This window comes from Haemorhous mexicanus, chromosome 7 (genome assembly GCF_027477595.1).
Source record: "Haemorhous mexicanus isolate bHaeMex1 chromosome 7, bHaeMex1.pri, whole genome shotgun sequence".
NCBI classification, from domain to species: domain Eukaryota; kingdom Metazoa; phylum Chordata; class Aves; order Passeriformes; family Fringillidae; genus Haemorhous; species Haemorhous mexicanus.
Genome location: NC_082347.1, coordinates 36023529 through 36042063, shown reverse-complemented (window position 1 = coordinate 36042063; position 18535 = coordinate 36023529). Strand labels below are relative to the sequence as shown.

General features: G+C 38.8%; 1 protein-coding gene across 1 annotated transcript; it reads right to left on the bottom strand.

The window, feature by feature from the left end:
- Window positions 1-215: 215 nt before the first annotated feature.
- On the bottom strand, window positions 216-17855 carry ENO4 (enolase 4). The gene is made up of 14 exons (XM_059852032.1): window positions 17721-17855; window positions 16373-16501; window positions 14986-15176; window positions 14012-14160; window positions 12217-12383; window positions 11882-12013; window positions 10425-10490; window positions 9701-9748; window positions 7701-7868; window positions 6457-6582; window positions 4067-4262; window positions 3082-3149; window positions 2422-2539; window positions 216-508 (listed from the first exon to the last, which is right to left on the bottom strand). Exons 1-14 carry the CDS (start codon window positions 17853-17855, stop codon window positions 426-428), a joined length of 1776 nt encoding a protein of 591 aa, XP_059708015.1. The 3' UTR covers window positions 216-425.
- Between the last annotated feature and the right edge of the window lie 680 nt (window positions 17856-18535).

Sequence of the window (18535 nt, the reverse complement as noted above, 5' to 3'; positions counted from 1 at the left end):
TTTTACTGTTTGTCAACAGCTTGCTCTTTGTATGGAGGGAGATTCTGATTTTCTCAAAACAAACATTTAGTTTTGGACTTAACACAGCAGTATTTGTTTTGTCAATTTGTAAATGCAGCACAGAATTTTGTGGTATTTTCAGACTATAGTCACTGCTCAGTTAATTTGGTTTCAGCTGAAGGCAATGGTCCCTGGGAAAAGAGAAGCCAGTATTTGAAATCCTTTAGAGATATCTGGCTGGACTGCTCGAAAATAAATGGATTTAGGTATAGTTAATATGTAAGTTTCTTAGTAAAATGTTTTTTTCTTAGAAATTTATCCCAAAGTTAATGTTGACAGCCTAGGTTAGTGTGCTGTTCTCTGGGAGCTGAGCAGGCAGGCTGTCCATCTCCAGGGGTGATTGAGAGCTGTGGAGGCAACTAATCCTACTCTGGGGCAGGAAGCACATCAGGAAGTTGTCCTGGCTGTGATTCTTCAGCAAAATCAACAAATTCAAGTTTTGCTTCACCTGAAATAGAAGGAAAAAAAACCAAAACAGCTCATGTTTGCTGTAATGGGGTTTGTTGTAATGTTCTCTGGTGCACACAGATCTTTTGGAAACACCACATGATGCTTACAAGACTGGACACACCTTTTAAAGCCTGGTCACTCTTTAGAAAGGAAGGACACTTTGACTACAGGACCAGGACAAGGTGCACTGCAGCCTGAGCTGGGATATTTACTGCATTCCTTTCCTCACTGATCATCTCACCTTGCTGCCTTCTGTTTCCCCCCTGCACTGGTGCTCTTGCCAGGTTCCCACCAACTGACTGCTCATAAACCCCTGTCCCAGTGTAGATCCCATAACTGGCACTTCAGCCACCGACAGCTCCCCGGTTTTTCCCAGCCCTGTGACTCCTTCCCCACCCCTGCCCTCGGTGCCAGCACGGTGTCCGTGGCAGGAGGGGCAGTGCCAGCGAGGGGAGGCCAGAGCAGGTCCCGGAGCTGCGGTGGCACAGCAGCCCCGGGCTGCTCTCATACCCCGGGACGGTGGCCAGGCGATGGCAGAGCCGGGCTCGATGCTCCTGAGCCCCGAGCAGGCTCCTCACACGCTCGGGGGACTCCTGATGGCCCAGAGTCACCTCGCAAACATGAGCCACTCGAGGTGTCCCGGCTGGGCTCTCCTGGGGATCCCCAGCCCAGCAAATGAGGAGCTCGGTATGCAGCTCAGCCCTGCTCCGCCACTGCCCTGCTGGTGATTTAGCTACTGGATCTCATTTCTGCCAAGTGATTAACGGTGTCGGGGATTGTTGCTGTTTCATTTCATCAGATATAGGTCTAAATATTTGTCAGACTCGAGAGCCTTTGCTTAGACTACACCATTTGAGGAAGCAATATATTAATACTGCTGAGGCAGTTAAAATTCATAGTTCTATAACTACCTATCTTATCTTTGAAAAGTGCGTTCTGTGAAACTATTAGCAAAAAAAAATTATGTTTCTGTTTTTTACAATGGGTATTTATGAGCAAGGGGGAGATTTCAAAAAGCTCAACATACTTTCAATTAAAAAAAAAATTCAACTAAAAACTTTGCTCTATAGCGTGCATGTCAAGTGCTGCTACCCTATGTGTAGAACACTGGAAATTATTACAAACAAGAGGGTAAAATGACTTAATTCTGCTTCGTGTTTCCTTTTCTTAGGCATAATACAATTCCTGCAAACCCTTTCCTTCCATTCTTCCTCTCCTTGTCTCTCTGCCTCCCCTTTAGACTGCATGTCTTTATTCTGGCTTGATTGATACCTGAGCAAGTGAGAAGTGGCTCTAATGAACTGTTAAGCATTTAACAGTGCCTTGGTACAGTGTAAAAAGAAGATGCAGATCCTGAAACAGGCAGGCAGATGCATACAAGTGGCTAAGGCTGAATGTGCATCGTCAACTTAGGGTTTTCTTGGGTTTTATTTAAGGCTTACCCACGCAATTGTAGCTCTCCAAACACATTTTGCTGGAAATGTAGCATACAAAAGAGGGTTGTGAAATGAAGTTTTGTTAGCAATATATGTTTCGGGCCTCGAGGGAGGTGGGGTATTTGGCCTAAAATTCCATTTTGGCAGCTTTTCGACACATTATATGCACGGTTTTTTGTTTTGTTCCTTTTGCACCGTGGGCTTCAAGACTCCAACCAATTAATTCTGGGAAAAAAATAGCTTAATGTAGGCTACTCCTCAAGAAGGGGTCTATTTTAACATTCAGTAAACAGATAATCCATTAGGACAACAATATACATTGTGGCAAGTGCTATCCTAGGCTTTTTTTGTCAGCCCTTATTTATAGCCTTTTGATTCCGCTTCCCTCCTGGGGTGCAGTTTCAATCATTCTCCCTCCAATCTTTGTGCCCGTATTCATGGCAGGCTGAAAACAAAGTAAGAAAGAAGCTCGTACGCAGCGCTCCATTCGCGGCCAGTTCCTCCTCTATAGCCAGCAGCCGGTTGTATTTGGCCACCCTTTCTCCGCGGGAGAGACCTCCCAACTTGAGGAACCTGGCACCCAGGCCCACAGCCTGCAACGAGAGAGGGCCCGTGGTAAAACTCCTCACTTGGCCAAGTGAAGTCATTCCCAAAAATTAAACACGGTATTCTCAGTCTAACTGAACACCCTCGTCTCTCTGCTGAGAAGAACGGGGAAATAAAACCTCTCCGTGAAAGATTTGCCCAATGCAAACAGTAATTTTCGCTGGCATATGAAGGGAAATTTTATTTGCAAAAGATTAAATATAGTAGTGTTAAGGATATTCGCTTAAAATGTTGTTGCTACGTAGGAATGTTGTAACTCACTCACAGTTTTTTATAAACTAATGCAAGCAAATGGATCATACACACTTTTGAATATACTCCCTGCTTTGGCAAATTTCCTGTGTGCTCTCTTTACACTCAAAAGAATAACCATTCTCTGTGGGGGAAAAAAAACCAACCCCCTAGAAAATGCCCATTTTGTAAAATGCTGTTTCTTTCTCAAGCACAAAAAGGCTTTCTTCTTAAAAAATAGTACATGTTAAAAGCAGTATTTTTGCAATTCTGCAATTGAACAGCTTTCAATACTTACCAGATCCACGAGGCTCTCATCTGAAGATTCTCTATCTGGACTTCCTAATATGGAAATATGTCTTTGACCTATACATAACAGGAGGGAACACCTTCATTAGAGTATATTTTATTATTTGACACAGAAATTGTTTGGACTTCTCATTCTTTTTTTACCCTTGGGCTATCCAAGCTTAAATACAAACAGGAGTAAACCCCACCTGACAAAAATGTAAACTGTATTGCTGTATTTGCTGTTTGCTACATTAGCATTTTGTTTTATTTTCAGAGGGATAAGGGAACATCTAACATCCTGTCCTGGTCTCTGCCTCTCACTGATCTGTCTGATCAGGCTGTGCTATTTATTTTAAATGTGTTCCTCAGTATAGTAATTAATTTTCTTCTATTCAGAAAAGAATTTACCACCCTGACTGAATGGAATCTTTTAGCTGCTATTTACTCACTTCGATACAGCAATTCTGGGTGTTTTCAAGGAACAAGAAAAAAACTAGGCTTTATTAAATTTGTCCAGCTAATCCTTAGGCGTAAAAAATTCTGATACAAAGAGAAATCTTACATATGAAGCTGCACAGGTTCTTAATACTTAAAGTCTCAATAATATGTAATCAATAATCTATCTAAATGCAATTTTAAACAGTTTGCACGTGTCTGAATTTTTAAATTATTAATGCTAAAATTATTCAAAATCGAGATGAATTGACCACATCTCTCTTATTTTCTTTAATTCTGATATGACTGCATGACAATTAGCTGCAGTGTCAAAGGGCACCCACGTTCAAAACATTCCCAGTATTAACTGACAACAGGTGAAGCCCTGACTGCTGTTTTAAGCCCCTTGATTTTTGAATCAAAACTTGAATTTCAGTTTTTTCTGACAACTGTCTTCTAAATCAGCATTTATTTAATTAGAATAATTAAAGGAAAACATGTAATATTACAGGTGTGGCTGGTAGGATTTGGTTTCAGCCTTTCCCCCCTACACTCACCATCCAGAATTCCAGTCAGTTCTATGAGGTCTGACACCGTGGTTTGGTTAATGTATTTTAGGACAACACCACTGCACATTGCTAGGTTTATGTTTTGGTCAGTTTTGAGTTTGGAAATTTGCGTGGCAGCATCTTCAGCAATCAGGAAGCATTTGGAACCAAGGGCACAACAGATGCTACTCCACTGTTCTCTGTCCTGCACAAACAAATTGAGCAAAAATTTAAAAAACTAAACTGAATGGAAGCTCTAATTGAGGAGGTAAAAATTAAATAATAATCTGGGTTTAATCCTAAATATGCCCTTCATATAAGAATATTATATTTTATAATGTATTTTAAATCAGTCTGCCTAAGAAAAACATACCACTTGCATTTTCCTTGGGTTTTAAGATTTTGCTAGAAAACATAAATTTTAATCTGAAATTAATCACCACTATTTGTACAAAATATAGTTAAAATATTTAAATTAAATTAAGTGTAGGGATCTGCTATTTTGATTTCCCTACTGAAATTTATTTCTTTTTGATGGAACATAAATTTTTTTTTTGTTTTATTCAAATTAATCATTTTTGTGTTAATATTTCATGTGTCATAGTTGTTTGAACATAAAATAATGAACAGGAGACATAGGCTCAATGGCAGGACCCATAGGGAACAGAAGAATACAATGCTCTCTTTTCTAGGAAAGCTCCATTTTTCAGGGTCTTTGTTTCTTTATTTTAATGCATTGTCCACATGCTACATGGTCCAGGCTAAATAAAGGACAAGGAAATGTAAAGAATTTGAAAGAAGAAATTTACAAATTCATTTGCTTGCTTTGTATCCACAGAAAGCAAAGTTCTCACATTAAAAACATCTCTGTTTCATAATTCTGCCATTCTTGGCCTGTGGATTAGTTTTTTGTACTTATGTACTTGCAATCAACATCAGGTGCCATTCCTGTATGGATTTCAAGCCTGTGCATAAGAGAAAATGAAGTTTTTGACACCTGAACAAATGTTTAAATTTTAACACCAAAGTGGTCTGGTGTCTGGCAATGAATTATTGAATTGGTACCAGAACTAATCCTCAAGGATCTAATTATCAGGGGCAAAGAGGTGGCATGGGTAAACCTTGGAGATTTGGGAGGAGGAGGAGAGGCATTTCCCTTAACTCTGTACTCTGTTCCCAACTGCTCTTCACTGTGTGCTGGAATTCTCCTGCTAATTCTCATCTTGCACATATTTTCCTTCGTAACAATTCTCAAGGAAGTTTGCAGCCCTGGCAGGAGTGGGGAATGACCTGGTGTTTTGGAACCTGGTCATTCAGGGAGTCAGACTGAAACAACACAGGGAGGCAAGGCTAACCAGAGTGAGCTAATACTAAACACAGTTATTCGAAAAATGAACTTTTAAAGTTCCAGTTAAGGACAAAATCAGATGGATTTTGTAGTTCATTCTTTTTAGAATTATTGATTCAGGCACTGGGCAGATTCACAAACATCACTTTCCTTCTCCCTTCAATCACAGTCTTTATCTTTTGTTCATGAAAATGAACTCCCTGAATTTATTTTTAAGAACATAAAATGAAATTTGACACCAAGAGCTAATTTTGTGTTAAGCTGTGCAACTGCAGAATCTCAGCTGTAGGTTCTGCAGCAATTAAATTTTAATTCTTTTTTTTAACACATGGAGATTTAACCTCATGTATAAATGTGAATATTTAAAGTTATACAATCTCTTTTATCCATCTGTAGCTTGATGACATGCTTAATATTATTGTGCTTTATTGTTGGAGTTGATTGGCCACACTAATTAACTCCTCTAACTTTGATCACAGAGGTGTCTTACTCCCACCTGAAAAATTTTGCCGAGCAATGCTGCCAGTGACAGGACTTTGGTTATAAATATCCATCACAAAGAACTGCAGCAATAACATTCTGGTGTTTTTTGGGCTGAATATACAACAATGTTCAAATGTTTGCTTCTCCAGCTTAATATAATATTGCAGTTCATATCAATTTTTGTAGTACACTTGAATTTTACAATTTCACCTTATAATTTGAATAGTGTATAGAAAGAGGAAAATGTAATCAAAATAACAATGGTTTAGCAAGTAGAATCAGATTTTAAAAAAGCAAATTCTTGTAATTCTTTAAGGTATGTGTACTGACTGTATTCTGTCAGGATTTTCCATCAGAAATTATGTAAAAAGTACAGAAAATTTTGGATATTGCCAATAAAATATATTCAAAGAAATTGTTAGACGCATTTTCTAGTGATGTTTTTGTGCTTAAAAACTTGAAAATCAGAAGCTTTGCATTTTACATGTTTTGTAAAATTGAGAAAAGGTCAGTGATGTGCCATGAACAGTACCACCAGTTTTTAAAGGACTTCACTGTGGTATCTTACCTCTTTTCTTAAGGGATCTATTAATGCAATAATGAAAGGAAAATTATTAATCATTTCCACATACATGGCAACCATTTCATCAGGACTTTTGAATGTTCCAGTGAGTATTTCGTATTTTCCTTTCCCCTAGAAAGCAAAGTAAAAAGCATGTAAGATAAGGAATTAGGACCCTGAAAAGCAGAGGGTACCCATCTCTGTAAAGGCAGGGGCTGTGTGTGCTTCAGTCAGGAGGCATTCACTCATCTGCCTCACCCTGTGTCTGAGCTGTCAGCACATTGTTACACAAAACTCTGCCTAAAGTGACACTGTGGCTTCCAGTGGGCTCATGCCAAAGGCTCTGAACAATGCCACTGCCAAAGAGAGATCTATTTCAGCATTTTTTAGGCAATGCTGCCAGTTTGACACAATTACAGCATGAAGTTAGCAATATTTTTATTGAATCTCGTATGAAAAAAAATCTCATTTTTCTCTCCCCCCCCAAAAAAAAGGTGATATTTTTTTCTCCTCATTTTCATGAAGAAAATATTATAGACTAATTTAAAACCAGTCTCATCATTCTGGGAAGCACAAACTGCAGCCTGGGAGGAATTTTACAGGCACACTGTAAAACTGTGCCAGGATATCCACTGCTTTAGTGGCTTTGACAGTACAATAACAAAGTTACAGAATTACTGGTAATTCAATGGTTAAGATTTTGCACATTCTGGTATAGGACACAGATATCACAGCCAAGAGAGCAACTGCTTTCAGAAAAGATATTGGTAATGGAAGCTTTGGCACTACAGAACACCCCAACACAAAAGCTCATGAGGTACTAAATGGAATTGGAAGTTCCTTTTTCTGCTTAGCAAAAAACCTGAGTGATCATGGAATAAGGGGCAAGAACTTTATCAAGAGATAAACAGACTTTGTCAAATAAAAATATTAAAAAACCGATATTAAAACATTAATGTTGATGCACAATGAGATGGGCACTAATGTGTATATAAACATACCATAGTAAAAATATAAGCAAATGTTAGGATAGTTTGAAGAAAACAAGAGATGTAGCTTAATATAATGGAAAAACAAGAAGATTCAGCAAGAATTTATAAATTCAGAGATAATTCTTTCTGTTTGCTTGATTGCTACCTTTAAAAAGGGAGTTAGGAGCTTGTAGGTGAGTCTGCAACATAATAATAATGTTAACTAACAGCTACATTTATTTTAAAACCCAAGCAAATAGAAACTGAAAAATAACTTACATAATCCATTAATTCATGAGCAGCACAATTTATTGCTAAGTACATGTCTATTCCCAGCTCCAGACCTATATTGTTGCAAGCTGTTTGCACTTGGAGTAGCAGTTGTTCTAGACTATCATATCCTGTTATCAGGCAGCCTAAGTGTGATATTCTTTTTAAGGATGATGGCTGAAAGCAAAACAAAAATAATCATTTTATTTACACACACAGTTATTATACATATTTATGGGCTTTTTTTCACTGTCATTTCAGTCTGCATTTAGTCATCAAATTATAGATTTGTTCTCACAAATCTCCTTAGTGGCTTTAAGGACAATTGTCTAGGAAAGAGAAATTATCAAGTGCTAATGAGCAGAGAGCAATAGTCCTTGGAAATATGTCTACTCATGCAGATCTCAAGTCTTGTATGGCTAGCACTGGTTTAAAAAATTATATTAAAGGCACTCTTAACAACCACTGGGTTGCCATAAATGCTCTGGTGCTATGGACCAACTCTTTGCCACAAAAACATATCCTCTACTTTTAAATAGCTTTTGCTCATTAATCCTCAACTACAACGTTGATATTGACTCTGGAGAGCATTCAAGAAACCTCAAGAATCTCCCCAGACTTCTGGAAAGAACAAATTTCATAGAGGAGAAATACCTCCAGGCCAGCTGCACACACTTGTCTGATTCAGGGACAGTATTGCTGGACATCAGCCACATTTGCAAGTATTGAACAAATATTTCATGTATTTCCTTCTGTTGTCAGTTCTTCTGTAGGTATTCCAAACACTGATTTTTAACTTTCAAGTCTGGGAATTTTGGATTATAAAGATGAAGCAACAGACAGCAAAAAAATTGCTGCAGTCTTCCTGCACTTCAGATGGAGGTTAAATCTGCAGTTTCATGTGGTTTTCAAGATGTCCACATGCTGTGCCTTGTTACATTCGATTAAAAGCATTGTTTATGTGTATAAAAACATTTTTCTCTGTCTAGTTTTCACTTTCTTAACCTAAATGAGTTCTTCTTCACTGCCTACTTTAAAATTTCTCTTTTTTTTCTCTCACAAAAAAGTTCAAACTAACATGGTGTCTTTATCAGTTTTAAATTCAGTTTCACTACTGTCTCCTTTAGTTTTCTCCTACTGAAATAAATAGATTTTTTTTTCAGAGAATCTAATGCATTTTTTCCTTGTGTATATCTTACAGAAATATTCTACCTTCTGATTGCACTACATATTGTGGTACTGATATAGAAACTACCCACCAGGAAAACATTGGCGAGCATCTTCATAAATTTTTTGTTGTTTTAGCAGCAATAAAATAGGAAAGCTTTTGTTGATCATTTTTTTATATATTCACAACAGTAATGACTCTCACCTGATAATATTTAAATCATCTCAGAATGAAGAGCAAAACCTGCATGGCATTTCCATCCCACTATTTGGAAAACTCATTCACAAACTACCAGTTTTGAAGGGATAAAAAAGATCATTTGAGCCATACAAATTAATGTCCTGTGGAATATTGTGAGTGCTGCCCTTTGGCTACTGGTTTGTATCTGCCAAAGGCTCAGAGGATGTTATCTGTAACCTCAGACTGGACCTGGGCACTGAATGCAGCAGGATAAAGAGAGGAGTTACACTCCCAGGGCTGGGAAACAGCACAATCCATAAATCTTACAGGTAACAGTTTTATGGTCTACACAATCAAAAGCTCTCTGCTGGTGCTACAGGCCTGCAAAATGCTCATTTGGATAAATTACCAGGATTTCTATCTGAGAAAAATTATCAGATCCCAGAAATTTCCCCGTTTCCTCTACTGCCCCCAAAGGGAAGGTATAGTCAGAAGAATTTAAATTATTATGTAAAATATGAGCATTTGGAATATTTAAGTCTTGCCTTGACCTTTCCAAAATGGTGATGTAGAGGAATGCTTCTTTTGTTAAGAACATTTTAAGTTTCCTGCTGCTATTAATACCTTGTTGAAGGCTTAGAGATAAAATCTCTTTTCTTACCTGAGCTTTATGTGCTCTTCCTCTCCTACTGTCTGATCGTGAACCAGGCTGTTGGAGTGAAAGAAGAAAGAAATCAATTCCATGGGAAAAGAAAAGAAAAAAGAAAAGAATTGACAGGATTTTGGTCAAAAGAGACCAAATATTTCAGTTAGGAAATAGCTTTATTTAATAGTTTAATAGTTTTATTTTGCAGTGGTTACTAATTTAAAATGTTTATTTCTAGGTGGACATCTGTCCAACCGTCATTTGTTTTTCAAGACATTCTCACCCAGTCCATCAAAAATACAGGGGATCTCAAAACTGAGAATCTAGACTCTGTACTTGGAGAAACACAACAACATTGCTTTCCAAAAAGCACATGCACACACTGAGACTGATTTACTGCTACAGTAACAGCACCTGGAATAAAATATGTTCTGTGTGAGAGGTGTAGCAAGGTCAGAATATATATTGTATATGCCCTCTGATACCATTCACTCCCTCCCAGTATATTTCTGAAGGCAAACAGAAAGGCTTATGCTTAGAACAATGATTTGTTCTAAATTTTCTGATCTAGTATCACCAAATGGCCAATGTTTTATTCATCTGTCAGAGAAACACATCCTCTATTCTGTGTCACAGGCCTGTAACAGGCTAAGTGTTCCATGTGGATGTTTAAAAGGACAAGGGTAGTAAAAGATCAAATGAAGTAGACCTCACTGCAAGAACACATTTTTTATTGTACCGTTTTGCCTGGAGACTCCATCTTTCTTGTCATTTCTTTCTGAATTTCCTGAACTCTTTCTATGCCCTGAAATTAAACAACAGTAATATTCAAAAGAAAGTTATATTAACTCATTTTTGCAGCCTTAATCAGAAGAGACACAACACTCATTCTAAATGCAAATTTTCATATAAAGTCTTCAAAAAAGCTCAAACCATTACAGACTCCTTAGCACAATCTCTCCATCCACAAAATGCAGTCATGTCCAATGATAAAGGGTTAGTAGCAGTGGAATGAGCAGGAATATTTGATTATGGGATGTCAAGGAAAGCAGTCTCCTCCCCAAAAGCAGCCCTTCAGATATCTAACAAGTAAAAAATATCTGGGTCTGCATTTATGTCTGAGAAGTGGGAAGGTGATAATCCCTGTTCCCATCTGTAACTCTGCCTAAGACTTCCTAAACTCTGACAAGACTGAGTGCATTTACCTTCAGAATACTCCCAAGGAACAGGGAAAAAAAAAATCACTATCTTGATTTTAAACATTGGGGAACACTCCAATTAAATGAATTCATTGCTTTTAATGCAAGGCTCTTTTTCCTTTTCAGCTGAGCTAGTAAATGTTGAGTGTGAGCTTCGTAAAGGACATTTCAGATTTTCTCAAACTGTGCCAGTAAAGGAATACTGAAGGGGGCAGAAGTCAGTCACAGCTGGCAACAACACAGCACAAACAGCTTTGAGTTCTGCACTACAGCAAACACCTTCTTCCTCTCCCATGGGCACTGGGAGGCATCCTGGCTTTGAATGGGGCAGAATTAGGGACCTTGTTAACAGCTCTGGGGGACAAACCAGAAAAGTTAAAGGAAAAGCAAAAAGAAAGAGAATCGAGCTCAGCTATTTGTTCAGGTCAGCAGCACACAAAGTAGAAATCAGAGCCCTAATGGAGGCATCTTGTGCAGATACATTCTTTAATGCAACACATGGCTAAACAAAAAAAGAGAGGGCTGATCCCATCTCTCACCCATCCTTCTTGCTCTTTGTCTTCCCTTCTAGTGTCACAATTTCATTTTAAAGCAACTTATTCCCAAGTATTTCATGCTTTCCTGTGAAATTGTTATGGGTTGTTTTGTATGCTATATCAAACAACTGGCAGTATTTATAATCTACTACTGCAAAATTTATTATTGTGTAACACAATTCCTTGACATCTTCTTCAATGCACTGATTTTTCCTTTATACAAACATCCATTTTTAACTTAAATCTTCACAGTTCTTCTTTTAAATCATCTTTTTACTTAATTTAATGTTATTAGTGTTAGAATTCTTCACTAACATCTGTTAAAACTTTGGCCTTCTAAGCTAACAAAAACTGAAAAATATAGTTTGTAAGGACTATATTGACAAGATCTATATATTTATGTACATATGTAGTTAGTATGATGTCTATAGAATACATTTATTTAAAAAAGGAAACAGTACCTGCTGGAGTGATAACTCAACTGGTGGTATAAGCATAACTTCTTTGACTAATTTCAGTTTTGTAGGTGAATTTTTTTCACAGTTCAACACAGTAATCATTGGGAGTGGTAGAGTAATTTCTTTAGGTGATTCCTGTCATTGGGAGTGTCAGGTGAAAATAAAAACGTGAACATCAGAATAATTTCTTATATATTTTAGTTATGGTACAGGGTTCAAACATGGGCAATGTGTTAAGGGTGTATTCTATGAGGCAAATTTAATAACACTGTCACAACTGGCTGCAATAATTATGATAACTGGGATGAAATAAACCAAATGACCAAAGCCAGATGTACCTTGTGTTTCAGCAGTGCAGTATGCAAGTACAATGGGACACAGCTGATGGTGGCCCCAGCCTTTGCTATGGCAAGTGATGTTCCCCCAATGGCCAAGCTGCCACACAGCACTGCCTCAGCAGGCTCTGCAGGTGGGATGGAATTCCCTTCCACTGACACCTTCTTTCCTACAACACAGAGAGTAGTAGCTAAACATTTCCTTGGTTCTAAAGAGATGCTTGTGGATCAGAGTTATGTGAGTAAATACGGTATTGTCATTTCAGTGTGTACTCAATGCACAAAACCCCAATAATTTATTTTTTAAAAACTAATTTTTTCAGCTGTTTCATATGGAATGACTTTACAAGTAAGAAGAGTACTTGTCCTCACTCTGGTTTCAAATGCATTTTGGGTCTCTTTCTCTTGGAGACCTTTCAGCCATTGAAATATGTATTTTTATTTATTTGTGTTTGAATCCAACAATATTATATCATTTTTCAAGTTCCTTTCAAAAGCATGTTTTCAATCTTCTTTATTGTGCTCCTTAAATGCTCGGATTTTGCATAAAAAATGGCAGATTACATTATAACTTGATTGGGAGTACAAACACTTGATTTAATCTAGTAATGACTTTGAGAAAAAATTCAGGCCTATTACAATTGGAATTCCCAAAGAGAAAAAAGGTCTTTTAAATATTACACATTAAATTTTCACAAGACTTTATTTCCCTTTCAGATACAGTAACTTTGTCCAAAATGCTTTAAACCAAGCAGCTCCCACTACCATATTTATTGCCTACACTGCTTACATGAACACTTACAGGGAGCCCCTGCTGAAGCTGCAATAAGTGATCAGATTCCCAAGAATCATTGCATTGGGGACTGCTTGATATTGGCTCCAAATGGGCACTGAGTCTAACAATAATATTACAGTCAATGCCACAATTAGTGAAAACGCATAATAGATGTATCAGCAGAAGCTTGACTCAAGTATCAAATACACCACAATGATGTCTGGATGGACCTGACAACTGCAGAAGTTAAATCTCATGTGAAAGGTGAACTTACTGTGCACACATCCAACAAATGAAGTGGGAGGTATTTTGCTGACAGTATATGATAGTTGCAACTAAACTGATAGGAAATAATAATTTGCCAAAATTTTCTGCCCTTCCAACAAATGACAGCAACCCTTTTTTGTCTGAGTTTAATGTATAGATGGAGATAACATATGGTGTTTTTTTTCTCTGGGTTGTTTGGTTTTGGCTGTGTATTCTTACCTTGTTTTTCTAGTCTCAAACCATTTTTTCCTTTTTCCTCTAGGAGGATGTTTGCTTACTTCCTTTTACTCTATACTACCCCTTACTCCCATCTCACCCTCATTCTCTTTTGCTTTTCTCTGTATTTCCTCATTTTCTCAGTGTTAGAAGGAAACTTTCCTTCCTCTTTCATTTGTTTTCAGCTTCTATATTAATTCTATTTCCTTTTTACTACTCAGTTCTGTGATTTCCTTTTCTTTCCTTATCATTTTCATTTTCATTCTTCATTTGCATCCTCCTCCATTCTTATTCCTCACTCTGAAGAATAATAACCTCCTGTCTAAACCAACTGTAAAACAAAGGCAGAAACTGTTCAACCAATGCATGTGAATGATGAGGAAACTGTATTTTCCCCTCCCTCATTTTACTGCAGAAACTGCTGTGATCAAAAAGGTCAGGAGAGAGTAACCAAACCCTTTGAACATGAGATAGGGTGTCTTTCAGGACCTTTTTCAATATCTGGATTGCAGAAAATATTAAAATTAAATAAAGTAAAACCTGGTTTTCGTCCCTTTTTTTGCTTAGGTGTTGCGGCTGAACGGCCTGAAGCAGGGGAAATGACTTTTGCTGCTTCTTCTTCTTCTTTTTTTTCTTTTTCTTGCTTTTCAATTTCCCTTTTTTCTTCTACCTTGTTTGCAAAGTATTCACTGAGGGAGGATGCATAAAAATTACTGGGTCAAAATTTTGTCAGACATGTAACATATAGACAGATGTGACACAGGCTAAAGAATATGCTAGGAGGTAAAGTGCTTGTATTTGAGCTACTGCCATAGATTCCCTGTGTGAAGCTGGAGAAGTCCAAAAATTTATTATATAATTCTTTTTTGGTAGTCATCTGCAGCATTGATTAAACAAAAAAGGACCACAAGGATTGCAAATCTTAGTACAAGCTTTGTAAATCACTCTGGTTTGAAAGTCAGCTCTGAGCAGACAGTCTGAGCATGAAGGATTTATTTCCTTTGCATGGGTAGTAACAGATCCTGTCATGACTTCATGACATCCATCAGCTTGGCCGAGGTTAAGACAGTAGGTGAAATGAATTTCAATTACATGCATGAAGTAAAATCTTCACCCATGGGTCACAGAAAGCCAATTCAGGCAAACTGAGTATGTGAGACACATAAAGTAGTGTAAACAATGCATTAATATCTTATTTAGACTCATTTTCCAACTAAGTCCTTATTCCCTTCATCAAGGTTTTCCTAAATCTAGTCCACGTGGAAGGCAATTAGGTCTGCTTGCTACAGCTTGTGTTCAGTGTTGCAACCCAAAACAGCATGCTTTTTATATCATAATTATGAAAAGCAGGCAATAATGTAGTGAGATGGGTCTGAGACAGACTTTATATCCTAAAAATACTTTTTAAAAAGTAGAAAACATTGAATACTCTACATATCTTTCATTGCAATATAAATTTATGGTGACTATTTCAATATTCAAATGCAATAATTTTCATAATATGCAAGACCTACCCAAGCATCTTATCAGCTTGACACTGGTCAGTAGGGTCCAAGTCCCTTAACATTGTGTTCAGTGAGTCACTGACCCATTCCACAGCAGTATGAACAGAGTCATTTCTTTCTTCCTCATCAGCTTCAATTGTTTCAGGTAAAGCATTTTCAGGTATTTGAGAATGAGTAGCCATTACAGTGGAACAAATCCTCTACGAAAAAAAAAACAATAACAAAAAAATACCCACCAAAACAATGTAAAAGGGTTAAAACACTATTTCATTTCTAACTTGGAAATGTCATTTGAAAGACTAAGAGGTATGAGCTTACCAACTCTACAAGTACATATCTCCAAATCTATTTGCTCCACTTGTCTTTTCTCATCCAGCACCTTCTTTTTAGGCTCTTATACTTTGGTAATTGCAGACATTATTCAAGCTTTTTGACCTAAAATTATAACTACATAGGCAAAACCCCTCTGACAGATCTATGCTATCAGAATAGAATGGAGTTATTTTAAGGTCCACACAGTCATTAGGACACCTTTTATTGCAGCTGTTGGTAGCCTGTTGTACCATGATTCATCAGCATTCATGCTTAATGCCATAATCTTCATGATCAATTACTTTTGTCTTACTCAGATAATTCAAACCTATCTTTCTGTACTGATTAACAACAAATGATATTAAGAAAATTCACTTAAAGGAAGACATAATTTACAAATTTCCCACAGTTGCCTGCATTAACAGTATTAACTTTATATACTGTGAATATCTGTGAGGTTACATGTAATTCAAGAACTAAGTGAACCAGAGTTCAACTGAGGGAAAGTAGAAATAATTACTCCACAATAGCTAGAGCTGCAAAGATGTAGTTAGAATATTTCAGGTTGGGGAAGAGATGAGCCATCAATTCTGCACTGCAGGTGCTAAATGGGTGTGTTTGACTTTACTGTCACCCACATCAGTCTATTAGTTCAATGTAAAAGAAGTGCCTCTATCCATACTGTTTTTCAGCTGTATTTTTCTGAAAGTGCCGCACAAAGAGAAATATAAAGATCTGAAAATTAAAGAAAAAGGTAAAATGAAAGTGAATGTATAAGGTTAATACAGGTGTAAGGAAAGCCTACATGATCATTAAGACAGAAAAAAAAAATATTATACAGAGATACATTATCAGGTCCCACTCACAAAATATTGTATAATTCCTGAAAAAATAAAGCTTTAATAGCTGCTGCCACTGTCTAAATTTTCATTACACCTTTTTTTCCAAGTTACAACTCTCAACTGGGATTTATGTCTTGTCATAAAGATGGAAAATAAAATGTTCCTTGGGATGTGAGAAGAATAGTACCTCTCTCAGATATTGTCCAAGTAAAATAAATAAAACAAGAAGAGGCAGCTCATACCTTCTCATAGTTTTTAACTGTACAGTATATTTCCACTTCTAATGTTGGCTCACCAACTCCATCAAGAACTTTTCTTCCAACTAATTTGCATATTACTGGAGCTTTTGAAAATTTAGAAAAGTAGTTAGCCTTAAATGAAAGAGAAAGAACTCAATTAAAAGTCAATTTCCAGGCAAAGAGGCTTTTATTCCATGAAATACCTTAGAATCAAATCCACCACTAAACAAATCCACTACACGTCTCTTCCAACCCAGCATATTCTATTATTCCATGATTTATATGTTCAAGCAAGCTTTGAGCCCTGTGAGAAAGTGGAAACCATGACTTCTGGTAGGCAGAGTCCTCATTCTTCTTCCAACATGGTCTTTACTGGGCCTGATGAACTATCGTAACTCAATACACTTGGGTCTGTGTTCATAATTAATAAACTCTAATGTTGGTTTAGAAAAAAGATTGCATTTTCACCTGAGGTTTCTACATACTTCCTTATTAGTTTCATTATTTAATCCACTATTGGAGAAGCACCAAACCATGGGTCATCGAGTGGGAAAAGCACGAAACAGTTAGGGCTGCAAAGAAGAGGAACATGCCAACTACCAAGCAAAGCAAGGAAAGGTGTTACCAGTTCCAGTCCCTTCCACTGATGATGGCAAAACACTTGGAGATGGGAAACAGTGTAAGATGGAATGAAATATTTCCATCCCCCAGCCACTCTCCCACCAAAGACCATACTAGAAATCTTTTTTTTTTTGAGAGCTGCTGACTATTCTAGTATCGGCAATTCCAGTATTGCCATTAATTGAAGTTTCATTATGACTACTGTCAACAATATTTTGCCAAGTGGGAACAGATAAAATTGGTCTGATTCTTGACCCTTCCATGGGGGCCCATCTGCCTTTCACCAGCAGATGCAGAGGGAACAGCACCCAGTCTCTTGTCGCCGCTGGCCCGGGAGTCATCTCTGCTGAGCAGCAGTTTTGTTAGGGACAAACAAAACTGTCCATCTGTGGAATACTTTGTTTTTGGTCGAGACAAGAAGCCTGGCTGCTGCGGGCATGTACCGGCACAGCACCCAGCTGCCACGGGCCACAAACACAGAACCATGGCAATGCTTGCCTTTCCAGGGGACAAACCATTGAATTGCCACCACAGAGACGCCGAGCTCCTCGCCGCACACCCTGGCTGAGGGCAAGGGCTGGGAGGGGGCACGGGCAAAGACACGGGCACGGCAAAGGCACGGGCACGGCAAAGGCACGGGCACCGGCACGGGGGGCACCCACACGGCCCCTCCGCGGGGCCAGGAGAGGCCGCTCCGCTCCCGCCCTGCTGCTTCCCCGCCCCGCGCTACCAGCTCTCCGTAGAGATCCTCGGGGTGCAGCGGGAACAGGGCGTTCAGCGCGTCCTCCATCCGCTCCGGCACCCGCTGCCCTCGGTAATACTCAGCCGCCTCCTGCCGCAGCCGCCGCCGCTCGCCCGCCTCCATCGCGGGGCCGCGGCCGCTGCCGGGCAACGGAGCCAGGGAGCGCCCGCCCCTTCCCCCCGCTCCCCGCCAGCCCCAGGGCGGGCCGGCGGCACCTCAGGGCGCTCTGCCCGGCCCCACGTTCCCGGGGCTCTGCTCCCTCAGGGAACGCCCCGGCTTGGGGCAGAGCTGGTTCGGTCTGGCCCGCTGTGGTTCCTCAGTGCCGCGTGGTGCTCGCACTTCCCTCAGAGCCCGGTCACCGCCTTCCGAGTCGGGACGCCCCGACCAAGCGCTCCTCGGTTTATAAAAGCCTCCGAGCAGCAAAACTCTGTAAGATTATGGTTCTGAGGGACAGGCTGTGGTTTGGGAAATGTCTGGTGAAGACGACTCTGCAGTACGCTCGCAGTAACTCCTAGGTTTGAAAGCCCTCCATTTTCAATGAAAGGAAACATTTCGCGACCTAAATGATCATTTTTAGCCCGCAATTTCCTACAAAAACTTTCACTTTCTTACACTGTTCACTGGTAATTTTGTTGAAGTAACTGAAAATGGAGATACTTAAAAGCTGTTAGCTGCACACTTCCCCAGCTCTAAAATCAATATGTGTGGACCTTTGCTCATTGTGTGCTCACTTCTCCAGGTGGGGTGATAATGAAGAAAAATCCCTAAGGAATCATTTTCTTTTCCTTTCACATCCCTTAGAA

What these genes read in the sequence shown, in the direction of transcription:
- ENO4 (XM_059852032.1), bottom strand. Translation starts at nt 17,855, where the DNA reads ATGGAGGCGGGCGAGCGGCGGCGGCTGCGGCAGGAGGCGGCTGAGTAT. An exon ending in CAGTTAAAAACTATGAGAAG is followed by an intron (nt 15,177 to 16,372) that starts GTATGAGCTGCC and finishes TTTTTTTCGTAG; the next exon opens with AGGATTTGTTCCACTGTAAT. An exon ending in TTGAGTTATCACTCCAGCAG is followed by an intron (nt 10,491 to 11,881) that starts GTACTGTTTCCT and finishes GTTTAATTTCAG; the next exon opens with GGCATAGAAAGAGTTCAGGA.